This window comes from Micromys minutus, assembly GCF_963924665.1.
Source record: "Micromys minutus genome assembly, chromosome: X".
NCBI lineage: Eukaryota > Metazoa > Chordata > Mammalia > Rodentia > Muridae > Micromys > Micromys minutus.
In genome coordinates this window covers 104,750,317-104,772,891 of record NC_137970.1, presented here as the reverse complement: position 1 = coordinate 104,772,891, position 22,575 = coordinate 104,750,317, and the positions used below count along the sequence as shown (strand labels likewise).

Here is a 22,575-nt window from a genome sequence, read left to right as displayed (position 1 = left end):
GGGTCTTGCTACTCATCTTAGAGAACACCCTAAGTCTGTTGAATAATATTCTATGTGACTAAGATTGCTGAGCAATTTATATTTATATTAACGTTTAAAAAACAAATACACTGGAAGTTATTTAAATGAGACACAACGACACACCAAGATACCGACACACCAAGACTTCGTATATGATTGTAAGAACTCCTCTGAATAGAATTAGTAATAGCCATGTATGTTCTTGACCAGGACTGTGACACACTGAGGCAGGCTGCCAGAGGTAAGTAGGCTCAACTTACACATTACTTACACAATAAGTTGGTCTAGACAGGAGTGGCATTACCCTTTGGACCATTGCTATACTTCATCCTTGGCTTGCAGCCAGGCTTGGCAGGCATTGCTTAGGTGTCCACTTTAAAACTGCTGAAACTAATGAGATGCAAGGACATTAAATACCTTGTCTGATGTTTTAAAATGGTCAGAGGATGAGCTGTGACTAAAATCCCAGGTGTCCTGATTTCAAACTGTCCTTCTCTCTCTAATATGGTGATGTACCTCAAATTAAAGGCAAACTGAGCCTTAGGACTTTCAGTTCTCCCCCCCCCCTTAGATTCCAATTTCAAGAGATGACTTATATAAAATGTTCCGCTAATGCTACCTGATTTCTTAAAATAGCTTGATTCCTAATACACTGCAAATTATTAGGGAGCTTTTACTTTAATGGCCTGGCAATTAATAATGAGTCACAGTAAAATGTCTATGGGCTAGGGAAAAAACACCACATTGTCACCAGGGTCTGTTCATTATCCTTTCTACTCTATATCTAGATCAATCAATAGTTAATTAATAATGATGTGCTTCCACAAGTACAAGGTTATGAATTAATTTAATGTTCATGTGCATAGTTTCTATACAGAAAATGAATGGAAAAATGCCTGTCATGCCCATCTCATTGTACAAAAACGTATGTAACAATTAAACACATATAATGAGAATGGTTTGCTTAGCCAAATGTTTGTTCATTTCTGTTCATCAGGACTCATTTGATCTACTTCTATGCAGTTTGCAGAAGCAATGCAATCAGTTGAGTAGCGTGGCAGATTTAAATCAGTAATAAAAGCCCTGGGGAAATTAACAAGACAAAACATTAACCACAGACTAAACATTAACATACATTAGCATTTTTATTATACCTGCAGAATTGTTAAATGGATATGGTTACTCCTATTAAAAAGTTGATAATTTCAATATATATTTTGTTTGAAATCTTTTAAGATTTAATTAAACAAAGGTGTACAACAACACGGTATATAGTTTATGAGAAGAAAGCTCAGTGTTTTAACTAGAAACTTTCAGCATTCTCATCCTCAGTCCAAGATACCTTCAAACAAATGTCACAGGCAGTATTTGTTCAAAGTAGTTCGTAAGAACCCAGTTCGTATTTAATATGCATTATCCTATAGGAAAATTCATTTTGAGTTCTTCTGGCTTCTAATGATTCAACCAATGAGCAAAGACTAAAGTTGTAACAAATATTTAGCAACCATTCTCAGGACCACAGTTATCAGATGGGCACCAGCAGAAAAGCTATTCTGTAAGTCACTCAAACTGCAGATACCTCCAGAGGCTAAAGAGCCATGGTGGCTTCAGGGAGTTGCTCTGATCTCTGAGTCCAGAAGTGCAGCCTTCATCCCCTGGCAAACTAAGATTCCAAGGGCAGTGCAATTTGTCCATGGCTCTTTCAGTACCATTCAATCACCCATAAACTTTTTGATCTTTTTCCCCCTTCCTCATCTTTTTCCTCTTCTTTCACATCCTTTCTTTTCTTCTTTCAAAATTACCTAAGTTAGAATACACACATTTAGATAACCCATACACATATACATCTTACGTTGCATATTTCCCATATCTCCCTTAATAGCTTTTCAGTTTAATTTTTAGACAGGATCTCTTGGTGAATGTACTCCTCCATCAATTCAGTTAGGCCGACTAGCCAATGGGCTTCAGGTATATGCTTGAGTGCATACATGTCTTCTAACTCTGGGGATACAGAAATACACACAGGTTTCGTGTGGATGCTAGGTATCCATACTCAGGCCCCTGTTCTTGCCACCACTGGCACTTTAAAAATTGAGCCACCTTTCTAGCTCCCACTTAATTTCTTAAGTAATAAAATCTAAAGGCCTCAACAAAGAGAAGAGAGAGCTAGAGAAATATATATTCATGTCATAACAGCATTCTTAACCCCAATTTTGTACTTTAGACTATCATAGTTAAAGCTTGAGTCGCTGACTTTTTGTTATCATAGGGTGAGCTGGGAATCTCCATTTATGATAAATCTAGAGGATACGATTAGGCCAGATATTAGACTAGAGTGAGTTAAATAATAGGAATTTATGAAAGATTTTTTTTTTGGCTGACTCAATCTGATTTCTTCAAGAGCAAGGGTCCAGGGACAGACTGAAGGCAGCAGATGGAGCTTTCTTGGAAGCTGACACCTGATGCTTTAGTATGGCTGCTAATTGACTCACCTGGCAAGTCAAAGAGGTTTTAAATCATCCCACTCATTAGCTACTATTAGAAACCCTGCGTGAGAACTACATTAAAATCGGATGCCCATTTTCTGTTTGACTTAAATAACTGTACCCTTTCATTACAGTGTGCTTTTTACCTTTTTTTTTTTTAATTGTCACTCTTCCCAGATTATGGATAATGTTTTCACAAGATGTCAGATCTTGGCCAAACCCAATACTAGGATACCCCTCAACCTATGTTGTTGATGAGTACTATAGGCACGGAGCAGTTCATGAAAAATAAATAAAACATGTTTTGAAGTAGGAAGACTCAGTGTCAAAATCCCAGCTCTGCCCATTGCTAGAACTGTGACTTTGCTTTAGGTTTGCACATCTTTCCGTATACCCAAAACAAATGAACAAGCAAACAAGCGAAAGGGATGGAAGATGTGTGCTTTGAACAGAGTGTTGTCAATAGAACTCACCGGAGAGAATGGAGACAGATGCATGGTTACATGTCAAACACTGGGCTAGAGTCCAAACGTGAAGTTTTAATATTGTTGGGAAGGCTACAGTATGTGCTGTCTTCCTCTGCTTGGCCACCCAGAACAAAAGACTAAGTCTGAGGATGCTCCCAGAGCGATCAGCCAATGAGGAGAGCAGCAGCAAGTAAGAATGAATATTAGGTCGATTTTAACCAAGGGAATATTTACATTTCTTGACATACCAATTAAATGGTGCAAGTATGAAATTACACCAAGCCAAATATTTGCCTGGATTTAAATCTTTTCATGATGGGCATATAAGAGCAACATATTGAGCTTTCTGTTCGAAACATCTACACCGGGTAGTTCACAACCTTCTAAAACTTCAGCGTCAAGGGAATCAAACACCCTCTTCTGACCTCCACAAATACCAGCACCTATGTGCCTGTGGGCTTGTGCACACACATACACATAATGCAACTGCAAACCATTAAAAACTTCCACTTGTAATGATGAGACTTATCACTTAGGAAAAAGAGCAAAATCAGGAAGGTCACTCACACCATCTCTGGGCCCTCTTCTGGGGAAATGGGTCATAAAATCTAGAATGCTTTCCCCGAGTGTCTCTCCTAAAGCTGTAAAGCAGCTATCACACGTGTTTACACGCACATGAAGACAATGCTTCTAGACTCTTTTGGAGAAGAATGGTACTAAGGTGACCAGAATGAGTTGCTGCTTCAGGTGCAGCCATAGGGAAAACCTTCTTAGTTGTCAGGCCTTGTAACACTTGTGAGCATTATCACATTTCAGGTTCTGGCACTGAAAGAAAAACTCCACGAGGAATCGTGGTTCAGAAAAAACAAAAATAGGTTTTAAATTTTTAGACTTTTGATAAAGACACCCACCCAATCCAGTAAATTTACTCCAAGTAGCCAAAATGTAAAAAAGGCAGCATTCTTCACCAGGTACATTACTTAGGGAATGGACATTGGAGTACATTTCTTATTTAAGAGTTTAAAACTCCTAGGCAGGCTACTTATTTCTAAAACACCACTTGAGAGCCTGGCTTCTTTTGGTAAGTGCAGCTGAAGAGCAAGAGGCTGAGAGGCCATCTTCCGTTCTCTCATAAGCTCAAGATATTTGCTTCCAAATTTGAGTGTGGAAGTGAAAGATGGGTTTGGGGACCTTAAGTGGGAGGTGGAAAATGCTTTGTGTGAGAGAAGATTGGCTTCACGGTAGATTGGTGGAAGAAAATGCAGCCTGCCTGATAAGGTATGGTACATCTTGAGTAGGAGCTGAAGGTGTTAGCAAGACTCCATCTTTTATCCCACACGGTACCTTGGGAAGTCTTGTTGATAATGCCACATTGGGAACTTGTGATGAAAGATCAGACACTGACTGCATACTTTGTTCTTTGTGCTTCAACTTCCTATTTTTGCTTCATCCACTCTACTTGCTAGTAGGCTAGAGTCAGGGGTGGGAGCAAGTACTTTTAAGTCGTGTCCGGGTATAATAAGAATTTGGTGATACAGGGATCAGTTTTCCTTGGGGTGGGTCATTTTACAGCTGTGTTTTCCAAGTAGACAGTACAATGGAATAGATTTTCATTTGGGTGTTGTATGTGGGATGCATATACTTAAAGAGAATGTGGCCTGAACACCTGAATGGGATATTTTGAACCTGGTAAAACAGGTCCTCACATTGATCTATGCTCATGTCATAAGATAGAGACACATAAAGAACAAAAGTAAGGGGTTATTATCTGAAAATTATCGGCAGTTTACAAATAGTAATAACCATGTGTTTGCCGATGGACACGAAGTTATAATGTGCAATTTGTTTGTGTCTATAGTAGATGCTTTGAGAATGAATAGAACTTGAGTCCTGAGTACAGCTAGGCTACCCCTTGCCTAAAACACCCTATCAGACTGCCCCAGGTAAAATGGATTCAGGGACTGCAGATTCTACACATAGAGTTAGAATTAGTACTCGTCAAATAGCACAGCATAGGCACATGTGAAGAGGTCAATATCTTGCATTTCAAAGCGAGATGGAGTATTTTCCAGGATCTTCATGGTAGAATAAATAATTGGGGATAGACAGTTTAAACATAAAAGGAATTAATTCTGCTGCTCATTTCATGTTTTCTAACTCAGGAACTTGTGTGGGAAGCCTGCCAAAGCTAATGCAAACTAAATGGCGTGTGTGCCTCTTGGCACACATAGGTAATCCAGTGAATGCTCTTGGGCCATCCTGAAATATCCAGAAGTCAGATGACTACATAGAGCCATTGGTTTGGTGATAGACTGGTATTTGGGGCCTGATCTGGTAATAGAAAATTCCTTCCATTCACTTAATTTGCCTAGAAGCATAGAAAGTTAACTCTAAACTGTGTGAAGGCACAGAAGTAACACACACATTATCCGTCTTCACAAGATGCTTCTAATACTTTCCCTGAACTTTACAGCTTGTACATTCACCTGACCAATGCCAGTTGGTGATGTGTCATTGAAGGTTGGCAATCATTCTTTCCAAAGTAAAACCTACGCAAATAAATAGCAGGCATTAAATTCTAGGGAGGCAGTACTGTATTGAGATTAGAAGTCAGGCAAATTGGTTCGAAGGTAATCAAGTCGATCTGCTGCCTGTTTGCTTAAAACATGTCTCTTAAACCTCCTTGAGCCTCCATTTCTGCATCAATAAAGTAGAGGTGATAGTATTTAACACAGTGTCTGGCACAGGGAGCAATATGTTAAAGTTAATATTCATTCTTATTTATATGCATATTTAGATCTAAATTGCCTTAGCCATTAGTCTGCAAATAATTTAATCACAGAAGTAAGTTGGATTGGAGCTAAGCAAGCAAGGAAGCTGACATCTTATTTTAAAACTCTTTACCATATAGGAAGGAGGGAGCCTGGCTTTCTTTAGTGCCTGTGCTCTTTTCATCGATTCTTGCAGTTATTTCATTGATACGGGACTGGCGGCTGATGACACGGCTTGGTTGATGTGCTTGTTTCCCTCCTGCCTTTGTAGGAAACCCAGATGAGCAAGTATACTGACAGTTTTCAAAGCACTTGAACTTGAGTCCAGTAAGGACACACTTGTAAGAACTGGGCACACATTGTGCCCGGAAGGCTGCACTTCTAACAAGAGGCCACTGAGTACCACCTCACAAACCATTCCATTTCAGATTGTCTCAATCTTCTAAATTGCCTTTTTGGGAACTGCTACAGACAGACAGACAGACAGACAGACAAGTGCCATCGAAAGATATTAGCAGAACGAGGCCCACATTTTCCCTCTCTATTTAAGCATCTGTGTAGCCTACACTCAGAATGGGTCTATTGCTCCTCATCCACTGAATGCCTTCCCTTCTTCTTCTGCTTCTTTGCTTTAAAGCCTTCTTTCATGATTTGAATCTATTAATGACTCTGTTGCCTTTGAAAAAAGAAATTGAGGGAGGGCATTACAGTGCATCTTCCAATCTGTTTCTGCCAACATATCCATGGGGCTATTGTGTACATCTATATACATTTATATCCCTCTCTCTCTCTTTCAGATTGGCAAGTTGTGTGCCCACTCCCAGCAACGCCAGTATAGATCTGCCTATTACCCTGAAGATCTGTTCATTGACAAGAAGGTACTGAAAGTCGCTCGCGTTGAACATGAAGAAACCTTATCCAGCCGACGAAGGTGAGAGAATTTTCCCCTTCCATTTCAGCATACAATTAGCTATTGGATTTTCAGGACAAAAATTATTAAAGTGAAGCCTCTTACATATAAGTTATTTATTTCTTCTGAGTAGAGTGCTTAATTAAGATCTATAATTTGTCTCTATTAAAGAAAATGGTTACTGGTAACTAAGGCATATTTAAGTGTAAGCTTTCCATGTATAAACATCTAGTTGGGCAACACAGAGTAGAATAAACTTCCCTAATCGGGACCCCTTAATTTATTAAAAAAATTTTTTCTGCTTATAAAATATTATAGTTCAATGATATCTCTTGTGGTTATTCTCATTAAGTTCACCAGAGGGAGGATAGCAAGACACTCTCAACTTACTCACATGACACATTTTACACAAAATTGAGTGTATCTTTCATAGTTCTTAAAACAGCATTCAGGAGCCCAAATGCAGGTTCTCAGACCCTTTCCTCCCATCCATCCCCACCCTTACTCAGGTTTCCTTCAACCCTATTCTAGCTTCTGGGTTGTAGTTAAGAGGTAGAAATCACAGGAGAAGCCCAGCACAACACTTAAGAAATATATATATATATATATATATATATATATATATATATATATATATATATATATATATATATATATATTCCTGGCTATCCTGGAACTTATTATGTAGACCAGGCTAGACTAGATCTATCTGCTCCTGCCCTACAAGCTGGGATTAGAAGCCTGAGCCACCAAGCCCAGCCCTCTAGGGAGTGTGTCTTTATATTGTCACCATCCATTATGTTCCTTTGTTTTTCATTCTTGGTCTGAACCACACGAGGAATTCACTTCTGTCTGTGCAGGACATGAGTTTTTAACTAGTAGAAATGTCCCCATATTTGACATGCTTATGTATTAATTATATACGCATGTGTCTATCATTAGATAACTGGACAGTAACTCATCAAATACCCAGTAGTGCTACAATGTATGCAGGACAGTGAAAAACAATAATCTCTATGTCAATCTAGTGGGGAAATCAAGATGAATACAAGCAAAAGCAAAAGAATGTCTAGGGTACACAGGGAGTCTACAGAAAGCAGACCCTCCAGTGAGGGCATCTTCAGGAAAGGTTTCATGGAAGAAATGGTTCAGCAATTTGTAACAGTCCCATATGGAGCATTCTTAAAATAAACATAGCAAGCTAGCTTCATCTTGAAATTCCTGTGACTATGTAAAATTTTTATTTATTAGTTACGGGTTAAAATTCTTTTAATTAAGTTAACTTGTCAATCCAGACACATTTTAGAACAGGTTTATGGAAGCCCCTGCTCCATGGTTTCTATCTATGTTGGGCTCGCCGTCATCTGTTCTTTTCACTTTACTTTGGCAGAACTGTTGATCTGGATGCCATTCTTCTAGGGAAAGAAGAAATTGATAAAGGAGGTCCCCCTCCCACCCATGAACATTTAGATATGATATTTTGTTTAGAGCTGTTTTTAAACCTGCAGGCAACTTCCAAATCAATGATATCATAGTGAGAAAAAAACGAGAAGCTATAGATTTGAATTAATGTCAGAATTCTTTGTGGTGAGTGTTATTGGAAGTTTGTTTTTTTTTTTTTTTTTCTGGAAGAATGTTAATACCTGTATACATTTCTTACCATGATCCATTCAGCATTTCATACACTCAAGAAAAATGGATGTGTGAATCTACCAACCTCTACACCAATGCTCAAGGTCTCTCAGGGGTTACAAACATAACAATTGAATGGGAATGCTATTGTAGTATTGCTCGGTGTGTGGAGGTTGCAAACCAGCTGTCTCGGTCTGATTATAAATCGTAAAGACCTTTGCTTTATTAAAGTAAAAGCACATAAAGAAACACTGTATTCTTTCAGAAGTATTCAGAAATCATCTGTTTGTTTTGTCTGCCCCCAACTGGGTACTTTGTAGCACACAGCTCTTCTCAGAAATACCTTCGCTCTGTTTAAAGGCAATTTTCTCCTAGACTGGCGGTCTGTGTACAGGACTCATGTTTTCTTTAAGGAATACATATTAACTATCTGTTGTGAAGTTTAGAATATGGAAGGCAGAATAGCATGCACTCATAATGCATTAAAACAGAGGCAACATGCTTGCTCATCACTGCCCTTTCCACCACTGGTGTTTTCAGTACTTTTGGGTTTTCACTCTTGTCCTCTTTGCTCTTCTTAACTCCTCCATCACTTCTCTTTTGATACTGTATACCTGGTCCTTTGCATAGCCCAGATCCTGTTTGGTACAACACATTAGTGATATATTTTACTTTTTAAATCCAGAATTGGTAGTTGAATAGTCTACCCAGCACTTATACACCAAGCTTCTGGCCCAACTGCCAACCTGTGATAAAGTTATAGTCCCTCCACCCTTGTGGAATTCCCTGTAAATATTGGAGCCTCCTGATTCCTCTAATTCCCATCTGACTTAGTCTGAGCAGACAATGGATTAGGTACCACTAGTAAGCTACACAGGGCAAAACAAGTAGGTGATCTCTCCATGATCCAAACCTGAGGCTAATTCCGGCCTCCTCTCATACCACTGCTCTAAGTTTTGCTAGGCAGCCTTGTAAGTTCAGTGGTATCTTCCAGCCTCTGATGGAAGCAATAGAATATAGATTGAATGTGTCAGTAAATGAGTTTCCAGTCTGATGGACATTATCCTACTCCACACAGACTTTATAATAAAACGTTTTCAACCATATCTATGTGCTCAGCATAGTGTAAGACTTAAGTTATAATGAGCAAAGGTCCTCCCCTCCCCAGTACAGTCAAGAGGCAGACATACAAATGAATAGCATTGAATTCAAGTCACCTGACAGTAACAGCATCATAGATGGAAAAGTTAGCAGCCTTTCTGGAAGGATCAAAAATGGCTACTTGGATCAGGTAGCTTTTAAACAAAGCTAAAGAGATAAGCAGGAATTCAACAGATAAACGACAGATAGAGTGTTTCAGGCAAAGTGAATGGGAAGAGAGGAAGGATGGTTGTGTCTGTAGCAACAGAAAGATGTAGTCTGACGTTAAAGTGGAAGTCTCCCTCCATTAGAATTATATATGATCTCACATCGTTCAAATTTGACTTAGTTTGGGTTTTATACTTTTCTGTCTTTTCAAATTCAAAATAAAACAATAGGATCATATTACTTTACCTTAGAAAGGAAGGAAGGAAGGAAGGAAGGAAGGAAGGAACAAGAAAGAAAGAAAGAAAGAAAGAAAGAAAGAAAGAAAGAAAGAAAGAAAGAAAGGAAGGAAGAAAGAAAGAAAAGGAACGGGGCTGGAGAGATGACTCAAGTTAAGAACACTGACTGCTCTTCCGGACATCCTGAGTTCAATTCCCAGCAACCACATGGTGGCTCAAAGATCAGATCTGTAATGGGATCTGATGCTTTTCTTTGATTTGCATGAAGACAGATAGAGTGTACTCGCATAAATAAAATAAATCTTAAAAAAAAAAAAAAGAAACGATGCCTTACTGAGAAGGGGGAAGTTCATGATCTGCAGTCGGGGATAAAAGGCTCTGTTTAACTTGCAGCGGTTTCCAATTAGCACTGCTTTGGATGCTGCCTGAGGAGACTGATGTGAGAAAGTAAAGGGAGCCTTCTCCTCCACATCTGAAATTGGGGGTGCCCTCTCTGGAATGCCCCTTTGGGAAAATTACATGCACAGAGCTCCAATAATTTCCAATGGCTCAGGCCTGCAAAGGAACCCCATCCTTAAACTTCTATGAAGAGACCTTTTCCTAAGCCGACTGCCATAAGCAAATATTGGAGTTGTCACAAGTGAAAACCATAAGCTCTACCCTTTCTATGTCATTGACATGTCATATTCATAGATTAGAATCAAAGAATATTCCTTTCAAGTCAAATTATTTCTCCAATCTCAGCCAAACGGGCTGCCTTAGTTCATAAGTAGAGATTGTTTTGTTGTCTGTTATGGAGGACCAGCACAAAGGCAAAATTCTGAGAAAAGTAACATGCCACCTAGTTTTAAGTGTCATTCTTTAAAACATAAAAATAGTCAACATATTGTCTTTTAAAATTATATGCCTGAAGATGCTTTACAGCTTCCTTTAAGAAAATATACAAGTAAAATATACTCAGCTCTCGTCCTAGAGCAAGTGTGGGGGAAGGTGACAAAAGACAAAGAAGAGAATTGAGAGACAGCAGACTCAATAGGAGCTAAATGACTCCTGCCACACTGCTGCCACAGTGTCAGAGGACATTATTACCTGTTGTCACTGTTCTTTGGAAGCTCTTTGACTCTCCCACAGTTTACAGAATCGTTTTACAAAAGTAGTATGACTATCTATTTTCAAGGTCAGTGTTTCTTGGAAACCATGGTAATACAAAAGACATTGCCCAAAGTAATGATCTGATCATCTAACACTGTCTTTTGGGGCTCTGAGGGATTGACCAGTGCACTATTTGTCCAAGAGACCCAGTCTTAATTCTCTGAAAGACAGATAGCATTTTGTCTCACAAAGCTAGAAATTATTTAAGAGCAGCTGGTTTGTGACATTGAGTCAAAAACTCAGGGCTCAGGGTCTTGCACATTCGAGGTAGGTACTCTATCACTGAGCCACATCCCTGGCCTCTGTTTCCTTATTCTGATATTTCTCTCTAAACAAATGTGCCTTGATTCTATTCAGAATCAGTCGAAGATAGTATTACCTGAAAACCAGAAAGAAAAAAAGAAAGACACTAGTAATGACCCTACCAAGAACAGAAGGCAGTATATATACACTTATCAATATAGTGTATCTCTGGCTAGTGGATCTTTATTTTTTTTCCTTCTACCTTCTTTTATTTTCTAAATTACTCGAGGTGAATATGAGTTTCTTTTACAATAATAATGTCAATAGACTTTAAAAGAAGAAGGAATAAATGAAATGGACAGAGTAAAGTTGAAGCTTTGCCTGTAGTTTCAGCTACTAAGGAGGCTAAGGCAGGGGGATCAAAAGTTTAAGACCTGTTTAGAGAATTTAGTGAGACTCTGTCTCAAAAAGCCAAAAGAGAGTGGGGGATGTAGCTCAGTGGTAGAACACTTGTAAGGCCCTAGATTCAATTCCCAGGGCCAACCCCCAAATTATTCTCATTCTGGAGAGAACTTACTTGTACTTATTAATATCCATCTCAAAAGATGTGAGGTCTTAATCATGTTGCACAAATGTGTTACCTGGAAATTGAATTTTAAAAATGAATTTATGTAGAATATACTATTTCACAGGTAATACACAGTGTCCTTTCGATTTGTGATAATTGGAGAATTGTAATTGGCCATGAATTACATTATGAAGATGACTGATTATTTGTGTAGGCACTGTGGTGGTGGGAATTAACAAGGTAATCAACTCATCTACATTGTCCATTGAATCATCACAGCAGCCTTGCAACATAGATGCTATCGTTACCTTCATTTTATGACAAAGGAAATGAAAGCTCAAGCAAGTTTAGAACCTGCCGAAGGTTGCATTTGTGCATAAGTGAAAGCAAGCCAGCACTTAAGATTCAGCTGGATGAGATGCCAAAACCCAAGCTCTGAGCTACTACTCATAGCACATTTGAACCCAGCCACAATATTAATATGGTTGCTTGCCCAAACGGTGTTATAGTGTATTATTCATACTCTTTGCAGTTTCCTTAGAAACCATCTTAGGTTTTATATATGTATGTATATGTCTTTGGTTTATTGCAGGCCCTTGTCCCTTCGACATTAGGTAGAACCTCATCTGGATCTTCCTCCACTTGTCACTTGTCACTTATCTTTATGAGCAGCTAAGAAAGCTTCAAGGGTTGAAAGGCAGGGAAAAAATCAGCTTCCCTTTGTTTTCAACTTCTAAGGATATCAAATTGGAAGGCCTTGGCATGGGTTCCATTTTTATTGCCCTGTTCCATGTTCGTAAGAGTGTGTGTAGAGGTAGGAAGATGCCTAAAGGAACCTTTTTCATTAAAAAGAAGGCCATCATTTCCCCTAGACTAATGCCCACATTCCATTTTCTCTCGGAGTAGGGAGAATTTCTCAGCATCATCCTTTAGCCTTTGAGCTTCCACTCTTGGGAACTGGATTATTACCTTGTAAAACAGAGCATCTCTCCTATTAGCCATTAATTGAGCCCATCTTTCTCCTCTTGAGAAACTGTAATGATGACTTTTACTTTCAGAGCTCTGTATTGAGCCTCTTCTCTTTAAAGATTGACGGTGTTCAGATATAAGGCATAGGCTGGAAGGTGAGCGTGTGCACAGCAGGAAGCAGATATTGGAATATCTGTCATTGTATGTCCCAGTAACCTCTTCTGGTTGTTCTATCACCCTGTGGCCTAAACTTTATGTAGACATGTACTGAGGGCTATCTTTTCCTGTCTCACACACACATACATTGGATGAAGTAGTAGTTTGATGGTAAATACAAAATAGCAAGAATTGCAAAATCATTTCCACAAGTCCAATTTCAGCTGAATCTGAGAACATTGCTGGGCTCATGACTTCTGCTACCCTTCAAATGAAAGGCACACCTGTGGATGCTCTCAAGGCCTGTGCATCAGGACACTATATTCTTTGCCGTAGAGACTACTGAATAGTTGCTCCTCTGCCAGAAAATTTTCTGACCAGACTTGAACATAAAGAGCATTGTTGCTTTCTATCATGGGACATTGCTTTGACTTTTTAAATTTTTTACTTATGGCTGTACATCTATTATAGAAATAATTAAATATGTTTCATGTATATAGTCTGGTAGCTTATGTTGTATATACATGTAATACTGAAACAAGATAATAGAAAAAAAGGTCTTGCTCTGATTTATATCTGTATGTTTCTATACTTTTGCATATTAGCTGTGCTCTCTTGGGCTCACTTGTATTATCATAAACAGCATAGAAATGAAAGCAAATAAATAATTATATATACTACTGCAGTCCTTTCTCCTTTGCTCTGCCTCCCAGGACAAACAATATACAGACAAAAGAACAAAGCAACCTTCCTCCTCTTAGCATATGGGAGTTTCTCTGACTATATAATCAAGAGAATTTCATAGAGCGTATAGTATTCTGAGCACCCTACCATTTGGATCTGCCACCATTAGCCAGAGCCTTTATGGAAAGGGGCCATCTCTAGGGTAATAGCATTGTAAATTACAATCAATGTACTCAATTACGCTCAGAAACCAAAAGATATGTAGTGCTCTGGTGTGCCTTGTAATCAGCACCTTCGAGAATGTAGGTAACAGCATTCTGAATGAAAAAAAAAAAAGCAAGCTGCTGTGCGTGTGAGAAAATGGATGTTGGAATTAAATCATTCTCCTGATAGGAACAGCATCATCTTCTGTGGAAGGCAACCTTCCCCCGCCCCTACTATCATTTTATTGATATTTTCTAAAAAGCTAAATTGTGGCCTTGTAGCTAAGAATGTCTTTAAAAATCATTTATTGCTCTAATCAGCTTGGCAGAGCTTTTTTGTCATGCTGATAAGGAAATTAAACTTTTCTCATACTGTGCTTACTTGCTTCTGATGCACAGATGTTTTGTTTTCCTTTCAGGGAACTGATTCAGAAGTTGAAGTCTTTCATCAACTTCTATAGTGCTCTGCCTGGCTACATCTGCAGCCATAGCCCCGTGGCCGAAAATGATACCCTGTGCTGGAACGGACAAGAACTCGTGGAGAGGTAATCCTTTGTGAAAGTTACTTATATGGAGCAACATTTGGCAACTAATCATATCTGAAGATAGATTAAATCCCCTTTCTTCACTAACTTCATAGGAAAAGATTCTCCACAAAACATACCTGTAAAGCATTTACTTATGATGGTTCAAATGTTCAGTAAAACTTGTAGCTCTCAGAGAATTTGCTAGTTTTGAAGCCCATGCAGAACTACATCTTCTTGGATATTTGACAAAGTATAAAACATATGGTGAAGTCCCCTCCCCCTTCGGTTACTTTCATCTTGCCACTAGGTTGACCATTATTTCTTCTATATGAAACAATCATATTCACACTGACTGCTCTCAGTTATTGGGAGTTAACTGTGCATTAAGCGCCATGCTAAGTGATTTGTATGTATTAACTTTCTTTGCAACAAGCCTATGAAATGAATGCTATGATCCTTGATACTATGGAATTTGAGACAGAAAGTTCAACATCTGCCTGAGTTACAGAGATACTACATGTTAGGTACAAAGCTAGACCCAAGGGACAGGTAAAAGACAAATGTGTGTTACCTCCTTTGAAGAGCTTACATTCCAGTGGACTCTGACTCTGAAGACATAAGGTTGGTGAACAGAATGTATTCACAATACAGTATAACAAACAAAGAAACTTGGCATCAAAGGAACTTGGGTTCGCATCTTAGTTCTCTGTGTTGCTTAGCACAGTCACTTAACACAGAAAGTCTCCAAGTCCTTCTCTTTAAGAGAAGGGCATGATTACAAGGTTACTTTGACCCTTAAGTAAGGTAAGGCATGTAAAGCTCCTAGACTGGCACATACTGCAAGCTCCATTCTTGTCTCGTCTCTTTTCCCCTTGATTTCTCCTCTAACTCTTTTCTTCACAATACAAGACAAAATGCATGCCCTCAAACAGCTTGTTTCTCATCTGAGTAATTTTTTTTCTTGCATGAAATGCAAGAATGAGATTGCATGCCACCCTGGATGATGGACTGAATGTGTGTGGTGATAGACTCCCTTGGAGAAAATATGAATGAGGCTGGAAGGATTAATGGCTCCATGTAACATCCTCTCACTGGAGAATGTTTATTCATCATCCTGAATGGTCAAAAGTATTAAGCAGGATCATAAAAATGTACTTAACTGTTATGGCAATGTTTTTTAATTGTCAGGAAAAAAAGACAATTGGTATTGGTTTCATAAAATGTTTATATTTTAACACACACAGAAAGTACAGTATTTAGAAAACTCCCACAAGCCAAATACAGCTCGTATATAAACTTGATGAGTATACACCCTAGTGACTTGCTCCACTGCCATAATAGTGTGATAAAAGAAAATAAAATGAATTCCTGAATATTAAAGTGACATATATGCTAATAACAATGGCCCCATATTAAAATAAACATTTTAATTTACAATATATTTAGTAATGCGATAATTCATTCATTTTACTCTAATGTGTGAGCACCTCCTATATATCAAGCCCCAGTATTGCTTTCTTCATTATTATAATTTTTTAAATGCATATAACTGCACCAGATATGTCTTCTAATGCCTCAAACAAATAATTAGATGGTCTAGTTTGAGCTTATTCAGAACAGTACTTCTCTGGGCCAAACTGTTTGAATAAGCAGAATATTTTATTATGTTCTGCTCATATTAACTACTTTCATAGATGGTAGATACTTAAGGAAGATGCTGCGTTCGAATCAAGAAAATAAAAAGACATTTCTATAGTTTTCATTTTAAGCTTTAGGTAGGTTTCTGATCATATGCATGTGTCATTAGCTTCTCTGTACCCCCCTTTTTTTGAGTGGTCGATTGAATGAAGGGGAAAACTAGCCAAGCACACTTTTGTGGGGTTAGTTTGTTTTTGAGACAGGGTATCACTATGTAGTGCTGGTTACCTGGCAATCATTATGTAGATCAGACTGGACAAGAATTCACAGAAATCATCCTGCGCCCCCCCCCCCCCCAGTGCTGAGATAAAGGCCACTCCACCTGCCCCCTTTAAGAAGTCTGTCGACTGAAAACCGTTGCAGTTCAGGGGATAGGAACCAGATCCTCATGTATGTAAGACAAACATTTTACCACTCAGTTAGAATACCCAGCTCTTGTTAGTTGAATTTTTATTGAAATATTTTTCTTTTAATGCCTTAATGTATTAGAATAAAATAAAGACTGTGATATGGAGAAAAGTTACTCTAAATTCTTATTTTTACATCTGAAGTAATTTTTTTTGCCACAGCTTTTGTGTCAGACTATCTAGAAACAAAAGATTTTTTAAAAAAAGAAGGGAAGGAAGAAATAACATATTTCAGACAAAATAAGGCTAATATAACCCAGGAAGCAATTCCTCTTTGGTTAGTAACCTCGGGTGATAATTAACCTGTACTTGTATTAGTGACCTAATAGGATGATGAGAGTAGGGAATAGTGCCAAACTCAATTTTTAAAAAATTCCTCAGCAATGTACACTTAATGATACAAAGTTCTTTAGCCCGAAGACATGTGTGCCCTCTATTTATGTCATTCGTAAAAATTAGCTTTATACTCATGTCTCCTCTGCAGTAAAAATATCTTTTTTGGGGTTTCTTATTTAATTTAGTCTTCAGGAGTAGCTTCCACGTTGTAGCATCCTCGTTATCCTTATAGATTCCATTAATAGTCCTTGGAAAAGATTTTACTTTTAGACAAGAAAATTCATGAAGCATCAGAACTCCTGACAGAGATGATCATTGGAGATACTTGATCAAAAGGAAAATACTGATGCTGAGCAACAGTTCTGTCTGCTGGGTAGTCAGTGGTCCCGCTGACCAGGCTTACCTACCTCTCCCTTCTAAAGAATTAAGGGAACAGGTTTCTCTGCAAATCAAGGCAATTTCCATTCCTTTCTCTTTTGAGGCTCCTGGATGCAGTCATTGAAGGACTGTTTTCCCAGATCCACTTACACCTAACATTCGCTCTTCTCACCTCCCCATTTTAGCTTTAGATGGCACAAGATTTCAGGATTGGACTGAGGCGTCTTCAAATTAACAGCCCTGGCCCAGTTGGGCCACCTATCATTGCAGAAAGCAGAATTCTTCCAACTTTTGCCTTTGTGAGACAGAATTAGAGAGTCACTATGACTAAGAGAAAAATAAGTAACCCCACCAAATTAACCCTGGGATTACCTATAGGTAACTCCAGGTTCGACTGCACGGTCCCTGAATATACGTAGATGAAGAGCAAATGCCTTAGTGAGTATGTCTTCAAAATATGCCAAGTTGTCCAGTCAGCTTGTCTGAGTTAAGTGGCTGGCATCTTCGTTCTTTTCCTGGAGACTGTCCCACATAAGCCCAGTTTCACTGTTTAATTGCATTGATCCTTAATGTATTGTAACAGGGGCCAGCAAGGTGGCTCAGTGGGTCAAAGCCCTTGCTGAAACCTTACGACTTGAAAGGCCACAGTGGAGGTGGAGAACCAACTCCTAAGAGCAGTTCTCTGAGCTCACATGTATGTCCACACTCATACAGCCAAAAATGTTAACCTCCTCATTGTGCGTGGTTTGTTGTAGCCATTTGCTCCATGTCTTTTCTTCTCAGCCCTGGGTGTAAAACCAAAACATGGACGATGACCAATGGTGTGGAGACAACCACTTGAATTTTAACATCTGGATGATGCCTTGGCTCACTTTGATTCTGCCCTAGATATTGTTCCTGTTGCTCTTTTGTGACATAGCTGGGCTGGATGGACCTCAGACCAGGTGTCCGTTCCAGGAATGAGCTGTTATCTATTCTGGCTGACAGTTCACTACTTATGTTTATGGGAAATCTGTATTCATCTTGCTCCTGGAACAGAGTGGATTCTCACTTGGGGCATCCCACATTACAGAACAAACTCCTTGAGATCTACAGAGAGCTAATTACAGTGGAGGCATCTCTTCTCTGAGTTTTGCAATCTTACTTTGCAATGCAAGTGAGAAATTATATACACACACGTGCACTGTGAATTCCCTTTCTGATTTCCAGCCATCAGCCAGACCTTCTCATGTTTATCATGCCTTGCCAAGATTTCTGTGAGAATTGGAAAGACAGAAGTGGGGATTTGCAAAACAACTCCTTTAGTTCTTGTCTCAAAACCACACTGAAACACCCATAATGTGGAATAAGGAGAAAAGTTGAGGTTGGGTGTCTTCCTCTATTGCTTTCTGCCTTATTGCCTTATAACAAGGACTTGTGCTGAATCAGGAACTCAGCATTTCACTCAAGCTGGCTGGCCAGTGAGCTCCAATGATCCACTTATCTCTGGTCCCCAATGACGGGGGTTATAGTCTTGTACAGCCATGCTTGGTCTTTTATATGGGTGTTGGATTCAAATTCTAATTTTTTTTCTGCTTGCAAAGCAAGAACACTTACCTACTGAGCCATCTCCTGAACCCTGAGCTTTTATTTTCTTCTCTGCTAGATTAGAGTGTAAACTGTGGCATATCTGCAATGAATGGGAGAAATTTTGCCACCCAGTTTCTGACAAGTATTGCAAAATACTTTTCAAAAATTAAGTTACTAAGATAGCTTATTTTCTTCCATGAACTAGGAGAGGCTGTGGAGAATACTTGGACCTGTTTTTATACTGCTGTTATTTTAAGAATGGTCTCTTTTGAGGGCTTTTTTGTGGGTATAGACTTCTAGCACTGTCAACTATAAAGTCTCTCTTTGATTTATATAGCAAGCTGTCATCAAAGAAATTAAGGAAAGACTTCATGCCATAGTATGTGCATAGTCTGTCCCTCTGTCTCTGTCTCTGTCTCTGTCTCTCTCTCTCTCTCTCTCTCTCTCTCTCTCTCTCTCTCTCTCTCTCACACACACACACACACACACACACACACACGTTCACTTCATTCCAGCTGCATGAGAACAGGCCAGTAGAAGGGAGCAGATACTATACATAGCTCCCACGCTCTTGTTTTAAAATAGACTGTTTATTTTTTGATGTTTGGGCTTATTCTTAGGTTTATAGTGTGGCTTTTGTCCAAAAAAACCCCAAAGCAGTATGCATGCTGTTTTAAATATAGGCCTGCGGATGAGCAGCTGTGTGGGAACCCTGGGGCATAAGTAACTGGAAGAGCAAGCAATTGCCTAGCATGTGTGAGAACTTGAGTTTCATTCTATGTATCCCCCCCAAAAGGACAATAGGTTAGCAAATCTATAGGACAGAACATAGAGTCAAGAGGAAGGGAAGACCAGAGAAAATTCAACTCTTGGAAGATGGAAATGGCACTAGGACAGTTGCGTTGGTTCTTAAAGCTCTTTGGTTCTGGGTTCCCTCAGTAGCACCCTAAGAGAAATCTAAGAGCACACTGGAGCTGATACTTACATCCTTTAAGAATTAGAAGTGGAGGTTTACCCTTTACCTCTCCGGTTCTGTCTTCGTATTTATGCTTCATCATTTTCCTCTTGTTCTTCTGTTTATGAATGAATGGATAGGTGGTAGGAGAACAAGCGTGGCATTTTTATTTGGTGTATTGCCAGCTCTGTTCCCAATTTTTAGTCTCTCTTGAACATCCTTGGATTTCATTCATCAGTTCTCCTGGAAGCAGAATCGGGATACTTCATTCATTCCAAGTCGACGAACTACTATATATATCCTAGAATGAAAGCCTGGATGTATTCATCTGTTTGCTAGTGCAGCCACTTTACATGTTTGGCTTCATCCTAGAGAGCTAAGTCAATACTGTTTGTGAAAAAGCTTTGAAAGGCGAATGCATTACACAGAAGATTACTTAATTCGCCATGGCATAAAATATTATTGATGGCTGCTAAGGATTTTTAAAAAAATCATAGTAGAACAAGACAGATATATTTGGAGTGTACCCATGTGTAATGATCCATCGAGGGGATAGATTGCTATATTTTTCATCATAGATTTATCTCAAAAATAGTCCTTAGTGACAGCTATTTATCAGGACCCACTCCATGACAATATAGTAACATTTATCCCTTCAGATTATTGTATGGTACCACATACAGTATCTTTACCTTCAAAATTGAATGAGAAAAAATAATGGTTCATCCTGTTGACTGATGGCTTAATACAGTGTGCCTGATTCTGAATGGGCTGCATTTGGTTGGTTGTCATGTCTTAAATGTTAGGAGGAGACATCCTCTTTCAGGGTATGACTGTGCCTATAGACCATCTGTTAGAGGCTGGATGACTTATTTTTAACAGTCTATGTTTGTCCTTGTAATTCACAATGCCAGCATTCCATGGACTCAGATCATTTTGTTATACAGAGAGCATTTGAGAGTCTTCTCAGTTGGTCCCCATTGTATCTGTGTCCTCAACAAATAAGTATCACTTCTTCATTAAGATTCGAAAAGAATGGTCTTCTCTCGCCATCTCTGCACCTGAAAAGGTGACCCAGTGGGTCCCTAAAGGGAAATGACTACCTTTAAAGACATTATTAAAGTGACATATGGGAGCATCTATATCTGCCAAGTGTCTTTGCCTCCTTCAAAGGGCAAGGTAGGCACTTTCTAGATTATGAACTGATGTCGCTGATGCTCCCCATCCTCCCAGTAGTATTTAACATCATGTTTTGAAAGAATCCTACAGAGTTATGAGTAGTCCCTGCAGTGTGAACATCATTGAATCTTAGGCAGCTGATTGTCACTGGTGCATGCCGAGGGTTCTAGGAATAAAAACCTGAGAGGTTAGGAAACATGACCCAGGGAAGGGACATATTTTGAGGAAAGTACAGTCCTTAGAATGATCAAGACAGAGCCCTCAACACTCATTCAAACATGAACTCTATGCTGCAGTGGGGTAGTTAACACCAAGTTCTGACAACTTATTTGAAAGATGGGATACTGATTGCTTACTCCCTGGTTCAAAGGTGTCTTCTGGAATGTAAGCACAGCCCTTGGCACCACCTTTACATTTATAGCATAGCAGAGAGGACCATGTAAATGTCAGGAACAGGGACAACGTTTATGGACCATCTTTGTTCCAGAAAGATAACCTGGGTTTTGCTCTTTTGTTTTGCTTTGCTTTTTAATGCTTATGAGTTTTAGGAAACCAAACTGTTCAGTGGGATCGATGACAAAGCAGACTTGTAACTTTTGGGGTTCAGCTAGTGTGAGAGGATGAAATGATGGAGCTGTTTTTGAACTCTAGCTTTAAATGGGCTTTCCAGAGAAGAATCATGAATGAACAAAGTATGTCTGGGCCCATATACATTCTGGTAGCTAATACACAAATTAAAATTTACCCTTCGGAGAGCCTGCAAATTAGGTAGAGAACTGATTCAATCTTGGGCGCTAGATAAGTCTTCTCAGCTTTCCTGATAAAGCAGATAGTCAATTTCCTTTATTGATACCCTATCACCTTATTAGAATACTTCTGACCCTCCCAAATAGCAATGCCTCTGAAATACTTTCCTAATTACTTTAACTCAGCCCCTGAGCTTTAAAGAAAGTGGAGTCTTTGGACCTGGAGTGCAAAGTACAGGGAAGATATTTTAAGGAAGCCATTTTCTTAGGAGCTACCTAGCAATAAGCACGCCATTAGATCCTATCTGCTTGGTGTGATGGCTGGCATTGTAGTTCTAGGGTTGTAATGAAAATGGCTGGCAGCTGCCCATTCTTTACTGTTACTGGACCCACTTTTCCCCTCGGGGTACAAACCTTTGGTGGTTTCTTTGAAAGAAAATGATTTATCTGTTTATTTTTATTGCTATAAATACACTCAAACCATTGTCAATTAAAGAAAAAAAGCAATGCATTTTTAAGACAAACAAGCAAACAAACAACAAGAAAACAGAGCCAGATTTTAAAGGTACATGGTACCCTGAAGCAGGACTACTGAAGCGTACAATTTTGGAGTCAGCATATCTAGGGTTGAATTTCTGTTCAACCTTGAACAGAACTTCAACTCTTCTGTTCAACCTTGAACAGAACTTCAACTTCAACTCTTGGCCTGTTTTCTCCTCCAAGACCAGTTTTCCCATGTGAAAATGGAGGTAATTGCGCACTTAAGAGATTGCTAATAACTAGCAATACTGTTAAAATGAGCCGTCAAAAATGTTAGCTATTGTTGCTGTCAAAGCAGTTAGTCAAGACATCTTTCATTCCAGGGCGTGGCTCAGGGACAGAACACAATTTGCTTAGCATGTAGAAGATCCTGGACTCTGTCCTCAGTGTAGAAAAAAGCAAACATATCTATAAAAATATGCCTTGTAGGTATT

At 39.0% G+C, this 22,575-nt stretch overlaps 1 protein-coding gene across 1 annotated transcript in view; it reads left to right on the top strand.

The window, feature by feature from the left end:
* The window catches only part of GPC3 (glypican 3), a 313,583-nt gene that overhangs the window by 193,229 nt on the left and 97,779 nt on the right, over window positions 1-22,575 (top strand). Inside the window, exons 4-5 of the mRNA XM_080910639.1 lie at window positions 6,543-6,676; window positions 14,226-14,351. Of these exons, the coding sequence (XP_080766765.1) occupies window positions 6,543-6,676; window positions 14,226-14,351 (260 nt within the window). The remainder of the gene's footprint in view (window positions 1-6,542; window positions 6,677-14,225; window positions 14,352-22,575) is intronic.